General features: G+C 38.8%; 1 protein-coding gene across 2 annotated transcripts in view; it reads left to right on the top strand.

Moving 5' to 3' along the window:
- COG6 (component of oligomeric golgi complex 6) overlaps window positions 1-11,115 on the top strand; it is a 60,108-nt gene extending 48,993 nt beyond the window's left edge. For both annotated transcript variants that reach the window (XM_057367435.1, XM_057367436.1), the window contains exons 16-19: window positions 1,025-1,132; window positions 2,557-2,610; window positions 5,027-5,106; window positions 8,685-11,115. In XM_057367435.1, the coding sequence (XP_057223418.1) occupies window positions 1,025-1,132; window positions 2,557-2,610; window positions 5,027-5,106; window positions 8,685-8,832 (390 nt within the window). In that variant the 3' untranslated portion in view covers window positions 8,833-11,115. The remainder of the gene's footprint in view (window positions 1-1,024; window positions 1,133-2,556; window positions 2,611-5,026; window positions 5,107-8,684) is intronic.
- Window positions 11,116-21,945: the final 10,830 nt, after the last annotated feature.

Genomic DNA, 21,945 nt, shown 5'->3' with positions numbered 1-21,945 from the left:
ACAGACTGAAAAAAAATCTTTAAGATTATACATAAGTAAGTAATTCAACTGGAGTTAGAATGGCATATTTAAGCGGAGAAACATTTTTCATAGAGGAAGAACTCACTAAGATAGTTAAAAACTGCAAATTGAAGAAATATTAAGATTTCTGTCCGGATTTMAAAAGAAAGTGTGTTCTTCTAAACAATTTTAGGAAGTAAAAAGGTGAACTCTTTAAGTATCAGACAAAAGAGCCTTACATTTTACTAGACTTTATTATATTACAGTTTTTTTCTTTTCTTTAGGATTGGAAGAAAAAAAAGTGGGGTAGTTATCTGTAATAATGTATATATACACAAATGTCTTTCTGACACTGCTCAAACTGAAAAATGATTGCTTCTGCTGTGACTGGATTTAAGGATTAGGTTTTCCTGCGAAGTAAAGATTATATTAAGAATGTAAAACACTCTTACAGCTTTTTTCATATGAAGATAATTAAAACAAAATGGATAACTCATTGTCTGTTTTTCTTTCAGTTAATTTTTTGAAATACATATTTATCAGTATTGAATTCAAAATAAATTTTGAGTATGATTTAGTTTCAGCTTTATTTTCTTTATGAAAGACTGTCTGTCATTTATTGTGAAACTGCCTTGTTATTGTCAGTGTTTTCAATAAGAGTTGTATGATTTTTATCATATATTTTTAAAGAATTATGGCAAAACAAAATTATATAGGAATTTTTAAGATCAGGGCTATTTATTTTTAGTGGTGTTATATTTGCAAATACAAAAAAAATAGGTTCTTTTATTAGTCAGACATGAAAGAATTCTCTGAATTTTCATTATTGGTTCTTTCTAATATGAAAGATGTAAATGGATAAAATAATTATGCTGTACATATTTATAGTATTTCCTTGTTTGTTGATCACGCTCCTTATTTGTGTTTTTTTCTTATTTGCGTTTCTAGGCCTTTTAACCCCAGAACTTGTTACATTTAATGTTCTCACACACACTTTATAAATACCTTATGCTTAACATTTCAGATTGAAGCTCATTTAGATACACTCATAAATGAGCAAGCTTCCTACGTGTTAACAAGAGCTGGTCTGAGTTACATTTATAATGCTCTGCAGCAGCACAAACCAGAACAGGTGAGCTTACAGAATTTACGCGTTGAGGGGGTACCACACACTTGCCAGCTAGTAGAATTTTGGCATAATGTTTTTGCAAATTAAACTTTCTTTGAAAACAAAGGCTCAGTGATTTCTGTTGGTTTTTCACATGGGACCAGGACTATCAGACAAAGGCACCTTGCAACTACAGATTTCCCCTACACTGTGTTCAGCAGGCCTAGCAGGGCTGGTGTGCAGCAGTCCTTCTGTACTCCTTGTCTGGCACCCACTGAGTGTGTATACCACTTATATATTCGTATATTAGTATATTAGACATATTAGACTTACTGTGCATGTAATAGCATTCAGTTTTCATCATTGCTGCCCATAGCACCACTCACTGATAGCTGCATGCCTTAGGTAATTACTGCTGTTTTTCTTCTGTAAAAAACTGGCAGATGAGTTTAGTAGTAATTTGAAAGAGTTTCTTCTTTCATCCTTACTCGTTGCTGTAGCTATTCTAGTACCAACACAGTGAGATTCTCAAAGTGAAAACTTGAGATTTCTTATAGGAGCTGAAAACTGGAATTCAGAGCTCACGCTCTCCCTTTCTTTAGAAGCACAGTTGCAATGTGGTAGGTGTTAATACAGCTCTTCTTCCCTTCAGCTGTGCTTATGTCCTTTTGTGATCTTTTGTGAAAGTGAAAAAACTGTTTTCTGGAGAAAACAGAACACTGTTGCAGAGCTTTATATTGTTTCTTCAGCTAATAATTTTACATAAAGTGCCCAAACTCAACAGATTTTTATGTATAAAGATTAAAAAAATGTATAAATAATCTGATTAATAACTTAACTTAATTTTTTATTCATGAGCCTATCTCCTGTTTTAAAACCAATTTCAAGTCAACTAGGGGCAGATTGTTAATGGGATGTAGCAATTTTCATTTCTATCTGTACAGCTGCCTGGCTGCAGAGGTGATGTTGTCACAGAGTTTGCTAGGGAGATAAGCGGCATTTGTACATTCTATTACCATACAGCACAGAATGTTTACTGGGAAGCAGGTCTGAATTCTTCACAGTCCAAGAACAAATAAATAGAGCAAAGTTGTCTCTTAAGTCTGGAATACCATGGGGATGTAGCCAGTGTGCAGTTCAGTTTTTATTCTAGACCTTGTGGAAGGCTAGTTTGGGCTTTATTTAAGGGGGAAGAAGGAAGAAAAGGATTTGAAAGAACATATTAAGAATTCCATATTCTCATCTTTTAATTTAAGGGAGTGGTAGGATACAAATGAACTGTTAACAGCATTTCAGTTGTCAAATGGTGCTACAGTTTACAAACATTGAAAATCCTGTTGCAGAACCAAATAAAAATTAACTACTGAACTGACTGTAGACTTTATTATTTATATTTTTCTATATGCTAGTATGACCTTTTATTCCCCTGTCTGATTACTGATTCATAGGGTCCTCTTTCAAATTTGTCAAGTATGGATTCTGTGTCCCTGAAGGTTGCAATGGTAAGCATTTTTAACTTTCTTATTATGATGATGGTGTGACATGGTAAAGAATACTGTTAATAATGTGATTAGAAGATATTAATCTGTAGTAGAAGATACTCATCTAACCAGTCCTACTCTTTAAGAATAGCTAAATTACATGTCTGGGAATACWTTCTTCATTTGTAGTAATTTGACCACTTGAAGTAATAAATGGATAAGTTATTTCTGAAGGAATAGTAATAGAATATTAGTTTCTAAGCCTTGAGAAGCAGAGATTTATGTACAAGAATGCTGTCCCATGAGTTATCTTAAATAGCTAAAAGCAAATACTTAGCTCTAATTAGTTTTAATCACCAAAGTTGTTTTTTTTTTTTTTGCCTCTATGCTTTGAAATACAGGTTTTACTATCATTTATAATCTTAGTCCTAAGTCTTTGATTTTATGCAAATAATTCAGCTTTACTTAGAAGTTAGATTCTGGGTGTATGWCACAGTTATGTTTTTTTAAGTTGAAAGCTACAATATATTTTAAAGCAAATTAATCAGCTGATATTTTTTCTCATAGTGTGTGAAGGCTGTTTTGCATAGAGATAGCAATATCACAGTTCAGTAGGCAATAATGTATAATCTGTCACTCTCCTTGCTTAGCCAAGTTTAGTTTTATTGTAAACTTTTATCTGTAAAAACCTGCTCATACAGCAGTATATGCATACCCCCATGAAAAAAGGGGGTTTTAAAAGGTTTCTTAAAAAACTTGTATGTTGAATCCATCCTAATTATCATAGTGTAGCCCATTTTTTTCTGTTCAGGATTTAAACCAGCAATTCCCAAGCTGGTTGGATGAACAGAGCACTTGGTGGTTTATTCAGATCAGCATGCATTCTTATGAAAACTTATAAATTTTGCATTTAAAATATCATCTATTTATCATGGTCTTGCAGACTAGCAACATATTTAAAGGCTGCAGCTTGGRAACCTTCTCTGTAAATTATATATATGCAACTCTGGTATCTATAGTGGCACATAGTAATTTCCCTGGAATAATTAGGAGAAGAATCCAACTGTTTTATCTTATTCATTACTTTGCTTAGTATCTGCTTCTGTGAACACACTTTAACCAGAATTGAACTGGGTGTGCTGAAATCAAACTCATATAAATCTCATCTATCAGCCTAATCTATTGGCTTCTCAGGATTTAAGCCAGGGGGAATACTTGCAGGCAGATTCACTGCCTCCCAATTATACTTGAAAATTTTCCAGGTCCTAGCCTTTTAAGTTGTTCATATGTGCATTAAAATGCAGTGCTTGTTAAGTCCATACCCCTCTCAGGGAAAGCTCCCTTGCTTTCCAAGCAATGGCAGAAAACCCCAAAAAGCTAATTTGTAAGAGCTGTGACTTCATTAGTCATTTTTGTTTATGTTTTAAATGATGGATGGATGTGGATTTTAGGATTTACTGATTTGAGAATATTCATTCAGTGAATGATTGAACAGGAAGGTTTCCATCATTAGATAAACTTGCTTAGGGCCTTGTCATAGTGAATAATTCCAAGGATGGAGATCATACAGTTCTTTTGGATAACCTGTTCAGTGTTTGATGTCATTCCTGATGAGAATTTTTCCTCTCACTGTTTGAACAAAATACTCCTTAGTATAATATATTCAGTATTCCTTGTGTTTGCACCTGTGAGAAGACCTGGTTTCATCTTCTCTGTAGTCACCCATTTGACYACAAAGTCACAGAATGGTTTGGGCTACCAACCGTCTTGTTCCAACCTTCCCATCATGGGCAGGGACACTTTCCACTAGACCAGGTTGCTTAAAACCCTATCCAGCCTGGTCTTGAGCACTGCCAGGGAGGGGGCATCCGCAATTTTTCTAATAGATTGTTGAAGACAGCAGTAATGTTCTTTCTWAGAGTCAAAGCACTACTCTTTTTATCACTGTATTCTATGAGAGAGGAAAAGTAGGCTTGGAAGCAGCTCAAGAAGCCTGAAGTGGGTGATTTGCTCTTTGTTTTTCCCAATGTGACCAGTGACTCCCTGCCAAAAAGTGAAAAGAAACATGCAAAAAGAATCAAGTGACATGTCTAACTTGGACAGAATAGGTAGCTCTCTGAACCTGTCTTGTGTTCTCTCWGCACTGAATAGACTCAGTGTGATCTTCAGTGATGTATAAGTACCTGCACCAGCTACATAGGAAGCTTAGAAGGATAATTGTAAAAGCAGGATTCTCATTATTTGCCCTCTAGTCATATTCCCAAGTGTCAGAAACAAAATTTTGGTGGCACAGATGCTGAAATTAGACATTTGTTTTGGTCTTTCAAGTTCTATCTTTTAATGTAATCACAAATTGTTTTTAGAAATTTGTGGGTTTACCAATTTTCGTGTAACAGCAAGTTGTTAATATGTTGATCTCATATTCTCTTCCATCTAGGCTCAGTTTGATCGCTATCTGTCTGCTCCAGATAGTCTGTTAATGTCCCAGCTGAATTTCCTTCTGAGTGCCACTGTGAAGTAAGTACTTTACCTTTGAATTTCTATTATGCCTGAATAATGATCACAAAGATGAATTAGATTAGGTTTTAGTGAATCATGATGAGAATTCAAATTATTTGCTGTGATCATATTGTCCTTCAGGTCACAATTCAGTTTTGTTCTAACTCTCCTYTTTTTGAAGAAGCAGTGAGGAGTATGTAACTGTAACTTTCTGAAGTAGTTACTCTGGATTTAAGAGACACCATCAAAATGAATTTCATTAATCTATTTTACACATGTTCTGCTATGTCAGCAGGTTTTTTTTTTCAACTTAGTTGTAAATTGTTTTAGAACTATTTTGTAAGCTTTCCAAAGACAGATGGAATATATAATTCTCCAAGATTTCTTTTATCCCCACTGCTTTGTCAGTTCTAGAATTTTCAATTTTGTTGTCTTCTGCTGTAGAATATTGGCATTSTGTCTCACTGAATATTGTGCTGAGATTATTTTACTTCTCACCTAATGTATTTTTTTTGAGATGTCTCCTTTGAAGAATGGAAGTAAGAACTTTATTATTTATCTCTTACCTTGTTTTTTGAATATAACTGAACCCTAAGGCTAGGGAAAATGCCATGAATTTCTTTCCAATTAAATGTGAACCGCATGAAGACTTTCTGTAGTACTTAAACTCAGAGAACTTAYGTTGCACTGATCAAAATCTTTCTTTGACATTATTTTTCACACTTTTGTGAAGAATGCAGGTAACAGAATATACCAGAAAGCGCATCACATTTTMCATAATTCACTAGTATTTGGAGTTTCATTACTAGTACTTGTCCTCAATAGGATTACAGCATCTTGCAATTAAAAAATTACATGTGTCAAGGGAAAAATAATTATTGTTGGGAATTTAATAGAGCTGTTCAGTTGGAAGGGACCTACAATGGTCAGCRAGTCCAGCTGCCAGGTTCTTGTGCTGCATTGCTCAGGTTCTCCTCATTCAAAGACTTCCAGTGTCATGCCATACAGGTGGAGCATGGCTGGGCACAGGGAATTTTGATGCTTTTCAGCCAGCATTGGGTGTCTCTGCTGGATTTACCATTCCCACAGCTCAGCTGGCAGAGCTGATCCTATCGTGGGAGAGCTCTATTCTCCATACAGATCAAACAGAGTAGCTTGACCAGTAATGTCAGTGAAACATCACAAATTCTGCTTCTCAGTGTCAAGGTATTAAAACTGTATTTTAGCACTTGATATATTTTTTAATCTAGATCTATTTAAAAATCGTAATGACAGTAAATGTATTTTGAAAGCCTCAATTTTTCATTRCTAACTCAAAGGCAGTTTTAAGAGGTTGCCTCTGTGCTACCATAAAGACTCTGGCACTGTGAAATTGCTTGAAATTAATAATTTCTCCTCTCAGATGAAGCAAGATAAACTGGTCATGTAGGCGGTCTTAGCCTTATCCATTTATAAGCTTTTTAAACCTCTCAGCACATTGTAAGCTGAATTCTTGCAGCAGTGGACAGTTGAGAGGCGAGAGGGAAGCCTTGTGGGAGGATGATTGCTGTAGCTGCTACTACTCAGCTAACAGGCAGAAGTTTATTAACCTGAAATAGGTTAATAATCAGTTAATAATCAATGCAATAGGTCAGGTTCTGCTCAGAATTTAAAAAAAAAATCAGCCTGTGAGCCTTTGAACACTTAGCTTTAATCACAAACAATCCTTCTGAAGGTWAAATACCTATTTACGGAGATGCATGCTTGTGGAATCACTGTCTTGATAGTCAATATTTTCTGTAGTAAATAAGCCTTGGAAATTCAAAATTTTCTCAAAATGCAAGCAAAACATTTAACTAGTGCTATATTTTGAATCTAGTAGTTGGAATTTTCAATTTTGAAGACATTKTCCTTGAAATTAGATAATTGAGATCTGGAACCTATGAGGTCTTTGGTTCTCAGAATTAGACCACATGCTTTTGATCAGGGACCAGTGTATTATATACTCATTGGCAATATCATTTAAGTTTTGCAATTAGAACATTCCAACATTACCAGTGCATGCTCTTGTCTTTCAAATTCCTTTGTTCATTTRAAAAGTCTTAAACTATGTATTCATGTGGTAGTTGGTTTTGAAAAGCTCTTTCATTYGTCTTGGATCACAGAAACTGAAAACTGGAATTACTATTTTTAGAAAGTGCTGCCATTTATGTCAGTGATAAATGTATCATGTTGTTATGGCAACTGAAATCCTAATGTTCTGATTAATGACACATTATTTGATTGAACGGCACATGTGATGCTGTTCAGTCCTCTGAATATTTCAACAAACTTCTTTTATTTATTCATTTTGTATATTAATTTTATACTAATTCAGTGTGCAATGCTTTCATAAAAGATCGTCACATTACTACAGTAGCTTAGTGATCCCAGGCTGAGGTCAGAGASAGTTGCTTTACCTGAACACCCGAATGTATTTCCCTTATAGTAGTGGCTTTGGATTCGCTATTATAAGGACAGTCTTTTTTTCAGGTATTTTAATAACCTGGTAATATGGCAGTTGRTGCTGCATATCAAAAAACTGGGTACTGTGTGTCAGAATAAAATGCAGGTTTGGTCTTCTAATCTCCTTTCTCATAGCATTCTGTTCCTTAATGTTTCCTGTAAAGACAAAGATTTTTGTACTTGATCTTTGAAATTTCTTTTACTTGTCAATTCCCAACAGTTGATGAATTCAGCCCTGATTTTACTGGATGCAGTTTTTCTGTTTTTATTTCTTTATTGCATATTACAGCAGGGCTGAATCTGGATTTGTGGTTACCTTGGTTTCCTCGGCTTCTGCTGGTGTTCCCCATGYATGGGTTTGGCTGTAAAATCATTGTAATTGCTGTTTCTGAAAGATAAAAATGCATCTGTAACTGTAAACACCATCACCATGATGATTAAAGTAAACTGATTCAATGGGCAATTTAAAAATTATTACATTGTCTTAAAAAAATATTAAACTTTCCAGTTCAATTTAGCATTCAGTCTCTGCATTGTAACTCATTTATCTCCAGAAAAAAAAAAAACAAAACAAAAAAACAGGACACAGATTTCATAGCACTGTTGATAAAAGGCTGTGTTTTAAATCTCTGACAACTATCAGTAGTTTTTGTCTGATTAGGGAATCAGGTGCTGTCAAGATAAGCAAATTGAATATATTTGCTAGTAGGTGAAAAAAAAAGTGTATTGGCAAAGGATAGTTAGAAGCCATTGGAGGCAAAAGGTAGATCACTAAGTTTATCAGTCTATTGAAAGGTACACRGGAGTGCAGGTGGGAAACTAATGTATGCAAATTAAATCCTTCTATTAGTTTTTGCTTGATTGTAGAAATAATGAAGCTCGTATCTTGGTTATCAGGATCATATATGTGARTTAATCTGTGTATGATACAGTGAGAGAAAGAAGCCTTTTGTTATAAAACTTAGAGCTGTTTTCATAGTTGAAGTGAAAGCGCCTTTTAGTGTTACACTGATTTTAATTGTGTATTTTAATATATATCTTTAATTCCTTCTATGTTGTATAGTTATATTCCTTACAATTTGCAAATTGTGTTGTTTTGTTTGGTTTTTTAGAGAGCACATAATGAAACAGTCAACTGAACTGGTCTGCAGAGCTTACAGTGAGTTATATGCAGCTGTGATGGATCCTTCAAATGAATACAAGGATCCAGAAACCATCCTACACAGATCTCCTCATCACGTTCAGGCACTCCTTTCATAGTCTTGCTTCCCCCAGATTCAGCAGAATCCATAATTCTTATTTCTTGAGTATTTGCATTAAATTATTTTTCTGCTTTGAATTTGGATGTGTAACTGTATAGTTAAAATATGTAGGAATGCTGTTTTCTTTAATCTGCTTGGCAGAAGTCTAGTCTTTCCTGTGTCTTTGAATACTTTCTATAGGCCAGAAAACAGAATATAGATTGAAAATTAYTTTAATGTATTTCTCTGATGGAAATGGACCTTGAGAATGTGCAGTCTCTTTGAAAAAGGAGAAAAGCTTTTTTTCTTGCTGTACATAATCCTTTCAACTAGAGAGTTAACCAGTGTCTCTTATGACCTCACCAATATTTTTATTTGCTCTATTGTCTGTTCTCTTTTTCTCAGCCTGCCATCAGTAAACACTGATAACTGTAATGTGAATACAACCGATACACTTTGAATGACTCATATATCACTTTTGCAGCTCATAAATCATTTCAGAATACATGATGCTCTTTTGCAAATCCTGTTGATTAAATCTTTGACACAAAATTTGTGTGGTCTTTTGCAATCTATTATTTGTTGTTCTCTGTCAGAAAAAGAAACGTTTGAACTATGTGAGTGTACACAACTTGGATTTAATTCTTTAAATTTTTTGTATAATTCTGTTTTAGTGGAAGGATTTTGGGTTAGTGCAATTGTTTTCAGCAGCAATCCTTCTATCAGTTGAAAGTTGCTGATCTCTTAAGGCTGGGACCAATAACAATGGAGGTTAGGAAAGTGGTTTGCACAGCAGTATGGCCATTCCTCCCTCACATGTACATGGTTTTTCTTTTGCTTGCTTTTATGTACAGAAAACATCCACCTGCTCTAATACAAGCATTTGTTCACTTCATAATCCATCAAGAGATTTTCATGGTTTACATGACTTGGGATTTAAGTGGGAAAGCTGGAGTACATAGATGTCCTAGTCTGATGTATAGAAAGCCATAAGTGAAGCTTTCGTTTCTTTCCTCCTTTGGTGCAAGCTGCAGCTCCCCTGTGTAGAAGCCCAAATAATACAAAGTTATGATTTAGGGGACATTTGCTTCCAGGAAAAGAGGAAAATAAATAAGTAGGACACTAGTTCTCTGTCGGCCCTTGTGATAATTTTCTGCAAATTGCTTAAATATAGTTTTCTTTTAGGAAAGTATTGTTTAAGAGAAACCTTCAGGAAACAAAATGTCCGTAACATGGACTTGTGACTAGGGTTTTTTGTTTGTTTTTTAAAGGRTAATTTAAGCTAATGGTTTTGTTGGAAGCATTTCACTTTTTTCTTCTCTTTGTTGTTGTTGGAGTGCCACAGAGTTACTACAGTCACCTGAGTTTACTCACATTATATGTGGCTTATTTTATGTAYATCAAGGGGGAGATAAGCAGTCATTCATATTGAATAACTTATTTTACTTTTATKAGTAGTAATAGTTCACATATAAAATACATACTTGGTGGCAGCCAAGTCTGCAGTTTTGTGTATGCTTGCAAAAGAGCAAGACATAAAGAGGAGCAGCAATACATTTTAACCTTTTGGAATACTCATTGCACAAAATGCATTCAGTGCRCTCAGAAAGCAGCTTTTGTGGTAATGCCACAATAAAGCAATAGGTCCTTTTCCAAATGGGAGTAATTCGTTGGTATAGAAAGTGTAAGTGCCCCTGGAGTTCTTGGGCCAGGCATAAATCTTTCTATAAATATGAATGTTAGATTTATTCTGTTCTATTAAAGTCTCTAGACCTGTAAGAYAAAAATAATGTAGATGCTTAGAAAAGCTCTAATGAAAAATTACCAGGTAAGCTCTTTATATTACTCAGATTTTGCATTGCCATGGTATACATTCAGGCAACTGTTCATTGTTGTTTAATAATGTTAATATTGCTTAATATGCCTGTAATTATTATCTAATACATGAAAATTGTATCAGTTGTGAAAGGACTATAAATTAGCTTGTTATTAGATGAATATGCTCATAAGAGTRAACTTTTTTCCTGAAATTATGCTCAACCTCAATCTCCAATAATCAGTAGTTTGCATGACAATTAGTAAGAAGTTACTTCCTATCTTTGATTCCAGTAGAGACTTACTCATGATTTTGTCTTCTCTTGATTAAAATGCATAAACTATAGAAGTTGTAATTTAGGAAAATTAAAGTCAATTGCTAATTTTGGTCTGTGCAATTAAAGTTTGTGAAGTTTGTGACCCGTGGTCACAAATGAGAAAGGACATCAATAAAAATACTTGATTTACTGACTCTGTTTTCCATGTTGTTATTTCCTCTTCCTTGCCTTCCTAAGAGTAGCAAGGRAAAAACCTGATCAGATTATGACCTTCCTTTTCCATCTTGGCATTTCTGACTCTTTTATTTTCCAAATTCCCAGGATTTCCGTGATAGTAACCTTGAAGCTGTAGTCCTCTCATTAGCTAGAGGATCCATAAGCATTGTAGTAARTGAAATCACTCTGGGTGTTAGTACCTGGCCCATTTTCAGAGCAGWTACTGCAGGTCTGACTTGAGTATCCCATGACTGAAGAGATGCTCCCCTGGCTGGGCTGTCAGGCCTCTGCTGTTGACTCTTACCGCTTTTCCTAAAGGGACGTGGCTTCAGAGAGCAATTCCCCACTCTGCTGGGCAGAGAAGGCGGGAAAGGAGAGGGGTTTGCACACTGCCCACAGCAGGCAGCACTCGCTGTGTGTGACCCTCTGACAGCCCCATTCTGGGAACAGATGTGTTGTCTGGTACAAAGAGCACTTTCCTGGGGAGTGGGAGAGCTGGGTTCTGGGCCAAAGGAGCTTGGAATTGACATATCCCATCTTCCTGCGAGTGCCCAGCCCTCTGACTGTTGTGTAGTGTGAGATGGGGCAGGTCTGTTTCTTCTCTTCTGAATTTAGCAGCTGTGCATAAATCAGTGCAAAATATCGGAGGCAGGAGATGGAATAAGGAAGGAGGAGTTTCACCCTGTGGTATGTAAGGGGTGTCTGAGGCCTCTGAGGTCTGGATCTTCCTGCACTTGTTACATCAGAACCTTATCTTTGATTACAATGCACAAGTCCCTGAAACAGAATCAGGTTCCCAGGACTTTATCACCCAYGGAGTATCCAGTGAGTAGCAAGATATGGAGTTGGGCTTGGGACCCATGGTGGTTCGTCTGCACTGGTGGCAGTGTCTATGTGTTCACTCCTACGTGTACAGTTTTCTCCTTTCTGCCTTATAAATGTGCACATCACTGAGGAAATACAATATTGAAGTTGTTTTAATTACAGCAAGCAAGCAGCAGCCCAGCCATGGTGTTTTTTTGTATTCTATTACAGGAAAAAAGAGAAGATTGCAGAGTTCGGAAAGGTTTTGGAAAGGTGATAATCTCTGTTTTGYAGCATTTCAGAGTGCTCCTCCCCATTCTCCAAGATTTATTACTCTAGCCCTGCATTTTATCTGTTAGACTCAGATGTCATTATTAATGTTTTGGAAATATGTGTTGAGGGAAAATACTTTCAGAACTGCTAAACTTTTCCATTCATTTGAAAAGCTCTATTCTTTGATCCCTTTGCTTGGCTTGCTGAGTCACTTTGCAGGCAACCCAGGGGGTGGGACACTTATAAAATTTTGAAAAGTAAACAAAGAGGTTTGACATGTTTCCATGAGCAAAACACACCTTCCAGAAAGCAACACAGACATGGATGTGGGATTTATTTGAAATCCACTGCCACCTGCTTCTGAAGGAAAATGCAGGAAAAGGGACACGTGTTGTGATGAGGGCACCCATCCAAAACAGTGCAGCGAAGGTTAGATGCTGCAAATGGATGTTAAATTGATGTTATGTTTGAGTAGTTCAGAGAATTTTCAAAAATCATATAACTCGACTCATGCATATATTGAATTTACTTGTTAAAGATTTCAAGAACCACTACATCTTTTCCCCACCAGTGTTGAGAACTTTGTAAACTTAATTTCAAGCCAACCCTCGAACTGCTACACAAATTCTAATCCTTGAATATTTAGAGTAAAATGAGATACTTTGAGTCATGCATACAGAACAGTAGTTGAACTCTGAGCCAATGTGTTTCTTGATAGGATTTCGAAAAATGGTAAATTAATGTAATTTGAACTTGAATATTTATCCTGAGRGGTAGGAGAGGCAATGTCTCTCATTCATGTGGCGGGGCAGGGCCCTCTTGTGGTCCACTACACGTAGGAAACCAACTTCAGTTTTTCAGGATCAAACTCCTTGGAAGTGTTTTAAAGAYGCTCGTGTGCTGCAGTGCTGGGCTAAGCCAGGTGTTGGCAGCCGAGCTGGTGCTCCAGTGAGGATGTGCGTGCATTATGTACATCATTACCAAATGCTGAAATGGTGGGTGAACCTCCTGGCACACAAAGATCTTTTTCCAATTTCCTAACTGTCTCCATCCTTTARTAAAGAACCACTTCATGCAGAGCTAGTGCAGGTCTGAAAGAAACACAAGACAATGCTTCGGGCTTGGTCCTCAGCCAACTGTTCATCCACCCAGAGATGGTGACAGTAGAGCGCAAGCAAACTGCAGAATCCTCTGSTGCAAAGCTAAGGAAAGAGAAAGCACAAAGGAACCCTTTACACCTGAAAATGCAGACTTATGTACATTGCTATGCATATCTTGTGTGTATTAAGGCCTAAATGAAGGTATGACTTCCTCGTGCTACAGTTGTCACACAGGCTTCTCGTACAATGGAAAGATGAACCACAAAGGCTTTGCYCTTAACAAAGGAGTTTGTTTTGACTACCTTGCTTTAGCAGTAAGGAAACCTTGATGGAGCAAGATATGGCTGAAAGGTGTTTGATAGACTGCTGCAGAGGAGATGACGGGAAAGAAAAAGACTGTTGCATGTTTCATATTCAGACAATGAAGTTTTCACTTGCTGCCTAGTTCGCAGATGTTGTATTGTCAAATTGCAGGAAAATGCCTGGCAGACTGTATCATTGACTATTTTAGGGAGGAAAAAAAATCAGAACACAYTATAAAAGCCACACAGATAAGTGCAGAGTTCTTATCAGCCAAAGATAACATTAGTTGTGATTTATCAAAGTAATCTTTATTTTATGGAAAATGGGTAATAGGGTGTAATTTAATCCTCTTTGAATGTAATGTATATTTCAAAGGGTTCTTTTTTGTCAGTAAAACCATTTGTTGTACTTGTTAAACTAATTAGTCTTGTTGCTGTTGSTTAGGACAGGATAAAAGATGCCCATTAATGAAAAAGGGGAGGAAAAGATGAGTTTGAAAGTTTGTGAAGTATTTTGTACTCATTGCAAGCCAGTTTTCCAATCAAAACACTTTTCACCTCTCACTGCAGGCTTATGTTAACTGAGTTTGTGCAGATGATACAATTTCCTTTTTAAATTCAAAAAAAATAAAGGATTACCCCAAAAATTCATCTGATCTCTGGGTGTTTCATCTGCTCTAGGCATCGGGGGCTCCTCCAACTTTTTTGGCTACCAATGCTGGCATGAGCCACCAGCCCCACAGCCGAAGGCCAGCAGGGAGGGTGGTGGCGGGGCTGACATTCCTGGCCACTTCTCCCTGCTCTCTGCATTTTTTCCACCATGTGCAAACACAGAGTCACAGAGAAAGTGAAAAAGGAGGAAAATTGAGCTACCTGGATATGTCCTGTGCCAGTCCCTGATCAGCCATGTGCCTCTCGCTGGGTGAAGGCAAGTTATTCAGGGGCAGAGCTCGGGGCTGAAGCCCTGTCAAGTCTTGGCTTTGAGAGGAGTCCTGGCAGCAGTATCAGGCTGTAGAGGCAGGACATTGTTTGCATCTGCAGTTGACCTTGAAATGTCAGTCAAAAATAGATAGGAGTCAGAAGAGGACATATATTTTATTATCATAAATCTTTTCCTTTTCTCCTTAGTGTTTTTGATGTCTGTGTTTGTAGCCTGGGAGCCTCCTGAACTTTTAATAGGAATTTATGRATGATTTTCAGAGGATGACACTTAAAAGACTGGCTAAGCTCTTAAAGGTCTTCTGCCTTTGAAATGTCTCCAAAAGTGCTCCTCAGAAGGAGCATTTATGGGGAAATCCTTAATGGTCTTATCCCTGCTGTCTGTACCAATTTTGCATGATCATCCCAGTTTCTTGATGCTCGTTGSAGAAACTGTCCAACTGCAACGTTTCTAATCTTGACTTACTGCATCCACTGGTTCAAAGGATCTCCAGTCTCCTYGACACAGAAGTTAGAAGAAGCTTCAGTCACACTTCCAGCTCCCAGGGCTGCACTGGAGAGAYTGTAGAGCAGATCTGCCCTCTGCCTTCCTTGCCCACCTTGCTCTGAGGACACCTGCCTACATTAGCAGGAGACACTTGTCCCTGTGCACAGAGGACAGTTCTTCTGCTGCCTCCATTACTGCTGTCCTGAGTGCAACTCACAGCTTAGGGTAGGGCTGTCCATCTCCTTCTCAGCTGAAAAGAAAGAACAGGCAAATTACGAGACAAGCTACTTGATTTCTGTAGGGGAAATGAAACCTTCACTTCAGCAGCCGTTCAGTCAGAGATCTGAGTGGTAAGTCCAACCCTTCTGCCTTAGGATCAGGTGGCCCAGGTGGCCCTGCTGCCCCATACCTAAATACTGTGGGAACAACAAACCTATGAGGATCCATCCCCACCTGTGGCTCAGAAAGAAACCTGTGCTGGCGGTCTGGTGCTCCAGTCCACACCAGCAGAACAGCCTGGGTGTCCTCTTACAGCAGSCCTGCATACACTGCAAGGCAGAGTCTATGTACCCCATGGGCTTCCAGGGCTGTGWCCCAAGCAAATGCCAAGATCAGCTTGCCAGCAAGTGGAAAGGGCTCTGAATCCGAGGATGTTGTATCCTTACTGTGCTCTCTTTGGTTTCAGTAATAATTTCTACTTGAACACACTCATGCAGCATTTGGTTATCTTACAAAATTCACCAATTTCTGTGGACCCCCTTCCCCAGGCCTTCTTGGCAGTGCTCAGGAATCACACAGCAGTGACAAGAATGTGTCAGCTTTCTAATTAAATGGGATCAGTCTAGAGAGTCCTTTGAGTTTTTTGTTTCTATATCCAGAATGACAAAAGGACTGAAAATTGCCAACCATACCCAGAGCTGCATGAAAAGCAGCATGGCCAGGAGGGTGAGGGAGTTGATTCTGTCCCTCTCCTCTGCTCTGGTGAGATCCCACCTGGAGTACTGTGTCCMGCTCTGGGGCCCTCAATGTGAGAAGGACATGGACTTTTGGAACACTTTCCACCCCCCCGACTGCTAGGGCAGAGCCCAAGGAGGGAGGCAATCCCCATATGGGAAAGTGAGGATCTGTTCCAGTAGATCCCTACTGGGCAGAGGAAAAAAGTGACCTTATTTTCAAGCTTACATTTTTATGTAAACACTGAATGATGTGGCTTTTACTTCAGGGAACTGATATGGACTGAGAAAATTGCAGAAAGGTGAGATGTGGTGTTTTTTACCGGTATTTTTTCTATCCTACAGAGCCTGTGTTCTCTTTYGTAAACAGGTGAGGAGGTGTCTGTGGTAGTGAACATGTTCTTCCTTTTTCTTCTTGGAAATCTACTCTCAATTAGTTCGGAACATTAGATAAACTGGTGCTAATGAAATAAAAGGTTTTATTAGGTTACACAATGGTATGCAGTGACTTAGGGGATAAAGTCAAATATTTACTCAGGCTAACTTTAGGAAAGAAAACAGCTAAAGAGATCACAAGTGAAACAGCTGAAAATAAAAACTCAGTCAGGTAGATTTCTAAATTAATGAGGGGGATAAATAATTCAAGCTGTGGACAGCAACTATTTTTTTTTCTAGTTCTCTATTGTAAGTCTTTGCAGTTACCTCCAAACATCTGCTACATGATTGAACTTTGGATCAAAACTGCAAAGCATATGATTAAGACAAAGTGACTTCATGGGAATGCAAACATGTACTTAACTTCAAGCCCAACAGGTGCCTGAAGCCCAAAGACACCTCTTGTTGAGGGCATGGCTCACACTGGTGTCAGCAGCGCAGGACTTGGTGCTCAGAGCGRTGCTTTTCTGATCAGGTTAAGAACATTGCTTCAGAAGAGATTACTGTGCTGTGGAATTGCTTATGTTCCCCCACAGACAACACAGTGTCGACCAGTTTCGAGACAGCTATCTGCAAACTGGAAACTGAGTTTGTTTGGGTTGGCATAGCTTTAAGCAACTAGAGATCCCAGAATGGCCTAAAATATCCTTAARTGCCACAATCGAAGCAGAAGCAAAATAATTCAATGGGGACACTTAACCAGCCAGGTACATACACAGACACTCCTGTATGTGTTTTTCTGGACAGAATGCATGGGCTGCAACCTTTCCCAGATATTTTTGMGCAATATCCTTCTCAGCATGTCTGGGATGTCATGAGACCTAAGCTCTGCAAGTGCCAGCCTGGAGCCCAGGTTATGGCAGCCTGCTGCTCCACACTCCTCATTCAACAGGTGTTAACAGTGACTGCAGCCACAGCAACATGAATTTGTAGAGCAAAAATGAGGCTGAGACCCTCTAATTACCTCTGTCTCCTCCATCTGAAAAGCTCAACAGTCAGTGAAAACCCCTAAGTCCTGAGTAGAGATGACTTWACATAATTCAGTAGGTATCATTTTTCCCATTCCCTGAAGTGATATTTTTTCATCATCAAGTAAGTACATGCTTCTGATGGGAACGGAAGCACCAGGACTTCTGACAYTGATTTTCTGGATGCAGAAATGCAGTGGATTTAAAATGTGCTGTTTCTGTACTGACATGTATAGAAACAGAAAGTTTTTAGCTTCCGGAGTACACTTACCCTGGATGCATTTTCTGTAGTCATGGTGTTCTTGGTCTAAAAATGTTGCTACAAGTGTTGCCTGAGTGGAAACCAGAATCAGCTCAGAGCTCTGTTGCAGGTGACTGAAGTGGGTGGAGTGGCAGAAGGTGAAGYRTGGGACTGCCTAATATTTTCATAGKTTTTYTTCCATTGAGTTCCYAAAGCTGYAGAAACTTATGCACRCAATTCAGCACATGAGTAATCCTACTGCATGTATGCATTTCAAATTCAGCAGGTGGATTCAAAGGAAGGGGACATGTGCATTGGGTGTTCTCGTGACCTCCGTTCCACAGGCATGTGAAAGGCTGCAGCTCATTTGAAGTTCRGTCTCTCAGCAGAGGTACAATCTTGGAATAACCTCTAAGAGGGTACCACCACATCTGAGTTTTTTTTCTGGCTGCAACTGAAATAGAGACAGAGAAATAATGTTCTCCTGGTCAAAGCCTGAATCCAACAAATGTGCTTAGAAGAAAACTCCCAATCCGGCTCTCTCCATGGGGAAGACCACTGACAGATCAAGTTTTTAACAAATCAGTAAAAAACAAATCCATTTTTTTTTGCATTTCAGTGTCTTAAAAAACTTTATACATGTGTATTGGCCACTGTTTACACTTCCAGAGAATCTCCCATTAACCTCAGTTAAAACTAATCTATTCACTGCATTATATATCCYCTCCTAAAAGGAAAAAGAAAGAAATTTAATAATAAATGGTGTAATTTGGTTATTGATGTCATTTGATGTTAAAAGAGCACAGAACATAAAAATCCCCAAGTACAGTTATTTTCCATTTCTCTGTTTTCTAAAACATRCTTTTAAATAGTTCATATATTTTAAACATAATCTTCACTGTATGTCCTGATTTCTGCTGTGCAAATGGAAATACATTGAGTGTTGTGAATTTAGATCCACATTTTTATATGATGCCCATTCTTTCTAGTTTCAAGACATAATACAGAACATTTSTATAATGTTCTTTATAACTCTCCTAAATATACATTATTATTTTATATTTAAAYTGTTGAATTCATTGCCTGTGATGGATTCCTTGTGAAAAATCTTAACTGCAGCAATGATCAAAAGCAGGTTTTGGTCCAAAAAGCCTGATGGAGGAAAAAAAGCAGGAGAAAACAACATGTGCAATGTACACTTCGAATGCAACAGAGAAAGAGTTAGCTTAAATACTATAATCAGAAGGTCAAAAGCAATTTGGTTTGGCAGATTGTATCATATTSCCTGTAGATCTCAGTTCCTGGGAACAGGAAACCCTAAAATCACAAGTCAGGAAAGAAGAGATTCAGTCGGAACAGAGTCAGTGTGAGGGACGGAAGCAAGGAAAGATACGGTTTGCAGAAAGGCATGACATGGAAAGTGCTCACCAGAGGCAGAGATTACTGGAGGAAGAAACAGTGGCCCCTTAAGATACAAGTGGCCCATAAAATATGACAGGAAGCTGCCCCAGACCTTGATGGCAGAGTGAAAAGACACAGGAAAGGCTGGCAAGCTCTGATAACGGAGGTGGTTGTGGCCTGGGCGATGGGACAGGGGCTGTGGGAGGCTGCTGGGACCCTGGGAAGGAGGGAAGGGTTTTTCTGCAGATAGTGGGTGCTCCTTCTTCCACGGAGTCAGAGAGGTGGGGAGGGGGAGTGAGTGGCAAGATCAGAGGATTCTCGCTGAGCAATGAAACAGAGAAGAGAAATTAATGGGGAGCTGGTGATCATTCCGGAGTGAAAGATCCTGCCTTGCATCAGGAGTGGCAGGAGAGAATAAAGGCTTTTCAGGTTTCAGGTGATGACAGTTCAGACAGGCCCATCTGTGTCAGAAACATCACTACAGTGTGTTACAGGTGTTCACATGCCAGGCAYAAACAAATAAAACCCCTTCATTTAGGAAACACCGGAGTCACGTTCACCTTTCCATAAACCCCCAAGCCACATGGATGGCATGATCCTTGTTCCCGTTGGCAGTGCCATAGGCCGGATGATGCAGCCTGCGGGTGATGGAGACAGGGGGCATCTGTGCCTGTCCCCTGTCMCTGTGCAGGAGGAGGGACTCTGGAGAGCCTTGGAGGATGCTCAGGAGAGGCAGAAGAGATGCACTCTGTCAGTGGGACCATTTCTGCTTTTGGCACCAGCACTAGAAGCTAATGAGCTGTGTGGGAAGAGAAAGGGAAGTGAGAGRAACAAATGGAAATTGCCCTGCCTGAACCCCAGCAACCCTGATGCCATTGTTTGCTAAGAATGTGGAGCTGTTTGCTTGGAGCAGGGGAAGCTTTGCAGAGCCTGTAGCAGGAACCTGAAGTGGCAAAGCAGGAAATCTGGGCTTCTTTCGTGGTTGTCAGCTCTGGTGGGGAAATCACTTAATCTCTGTGCTTCAGTTTCCCCACTCTGGGGTTGTAAACACTCGACTGGAGTCAGGAACAGGCACTGGCCCTGGCGGGCTGGGAGGAGCCTGAACACACACGTGTGCGAGGAAAGGGCCTCTCTGCTGCCTTTTCACAACCAAAACCACAGCTCTGAATAAAAAGGTATTTTATTACCCTGATGCTGGCAGTCTAATCTGAATCTTTCCACTCTGTTTGTGCCCTGTTATCTGGCCATGAGCCGCAGGAGGATGGCGAGGAAGAGATGCTGCTTGGCCCTCCTTGTGCATCCCCTTGCATCTGGTTGCAGCGGATTAAATCTGTTTACCTGCCCTTCTTACTCTGCCTCTCCAGTGGTGTCATAGATGGATGCCAGATCCCTGCCCTCATCTGAAACACCATTTACCAAAGATTATGAGGTAGTAARGTGGTAAGAATAGTTGTATACTTCAATACTAAGTGAGGTCCTAAAGCCAGAATAAACAGCCTGGCATCGAGTTATTCAGAAGGTAGCCCGAGTATAAAACACGGACACATGCTTGTGGAGGACAACTCCAGGGTTATAAACAGGACTGCAGTTTTGGCCCTGCATAGGAGTTCACCCAAAGTAATTGCAGCTCTATGGCTTTGCTTGTATTTTTGCTGCTGTTCATGTTTATTGAAATAGATTATTTCTTAATTTTCCACCTAGCCAGATGAATTTTCACTGAGAGCGGCATCTGATGTCTAAATAATTATTTCTTGTGCATTAGAGGGAGACCTGGCTTTCTGCAGCCCTTTATACTGCTGGTTCTTCCTACAAAGACATTAAGCTGGTCATGGGGAGTAGAGATGGCACAGATATTTACCCTAGCCCAGGCTGTCCTCATAAAGCCTCAAGRTTTTTTACCTAATAACTGAAGATTYGTTTTACATTATACACCMTTTTCCTAGTTTATTCACTTCTTCTGACCTTATCTTTTTCCATATCAGAGTTATCTGTGTCTCTTTATCTTGTCACTTTGACTCCCAACTTTTGTTGCTAATGCAGTTTCCCTCTTTTACCTCACTTCCCTTGTCAAGTCTCCTTGTCTTTGTGCTCTTTTCCAGGAGCATTATCTTCTACCACAAACTGCAGATCGTATCTTTTAGCCTTCTCCCACAGTGGTTGATTTTAATATTAGTCCTAGTCACTTGTGACTAACTGKATTGCTTTCAGAAAGTCATAGGCATTTGCACTGGGAATTTAACCTGTGGTAATCTGAATTTAAGTAGCTTAAGTGTTCATTTCTATTCTTTTCAATCAGTTGCTTTTGACTGTGAAAAATCAGGTTCAGGGTGGGTTTTCCTCCAAGTTCTTTATTTTGAAGATAATAAAGGTGTATTCTCTAGAAATGGTGATAATTTTTTTTTAGCTTTTTCCTTTGGATTTTGTTGGGGKTTTTTTGTTCATTTGTTTGTTTTTGGTTTTGTTTTGTTTTGTTTGTTTGTTTCTTCTAACAGCCATGAAACCTAGAAGAGAAGGGCTTGAGTTAATTTCCCCCTCTTCCTGCATACAGCAGTTGCTCAAACCCTTTCTCCTGTTTTCTGTCTCTTGGTTTCTTGCCCCCATAGCTTTCTGGGATTTCTTTACCACATGGCCCTGCATCAAGCAGTACCTTCTCTAARGCCTCAATATCAAATCTCTGATTGCTCTAAGCACCATGCTGTTTCTCTGTTTGTTAGGCTGTATCTTCATTTTTCAGTGGCTCTCCTATTTCTTGTTCAGTATTGCTTTTACTTACAGGCATTTTAGAATATTGTTGACTTTCTCAGCCTGTCTGCACTTGTTTTGGCGGGGATTTTTTTGTTTTGTTTTGGTTTGTTGTTTTGTTTTTAATAGAGATACCCTATGTCTCATACTGGTGGAAACAGTTGTGCTGTAAAACCTT

The sequence above is a fragment of the Malurus melanocephalus genome, unplaced genomic scaffold (assembly GCF_030028575.1).
Source record: "Malurus melanocephalus ecotype Western Australia unplaced genomic scaffold, MMel_1.1 scaffold_78, whole genome shotgun sequence".
Taxonomy (NCBI): domain Eukaryota; kingdom Metazoa; phylum Chordata; class Aves; order Passeriformes; family Maluridae; genus Malurus; species Malurus melanocephalus.
Note: the sequence above shows the minus strand (reverse complement) of the source record. Positions and strands in the feature narration are given on the sequence as shown.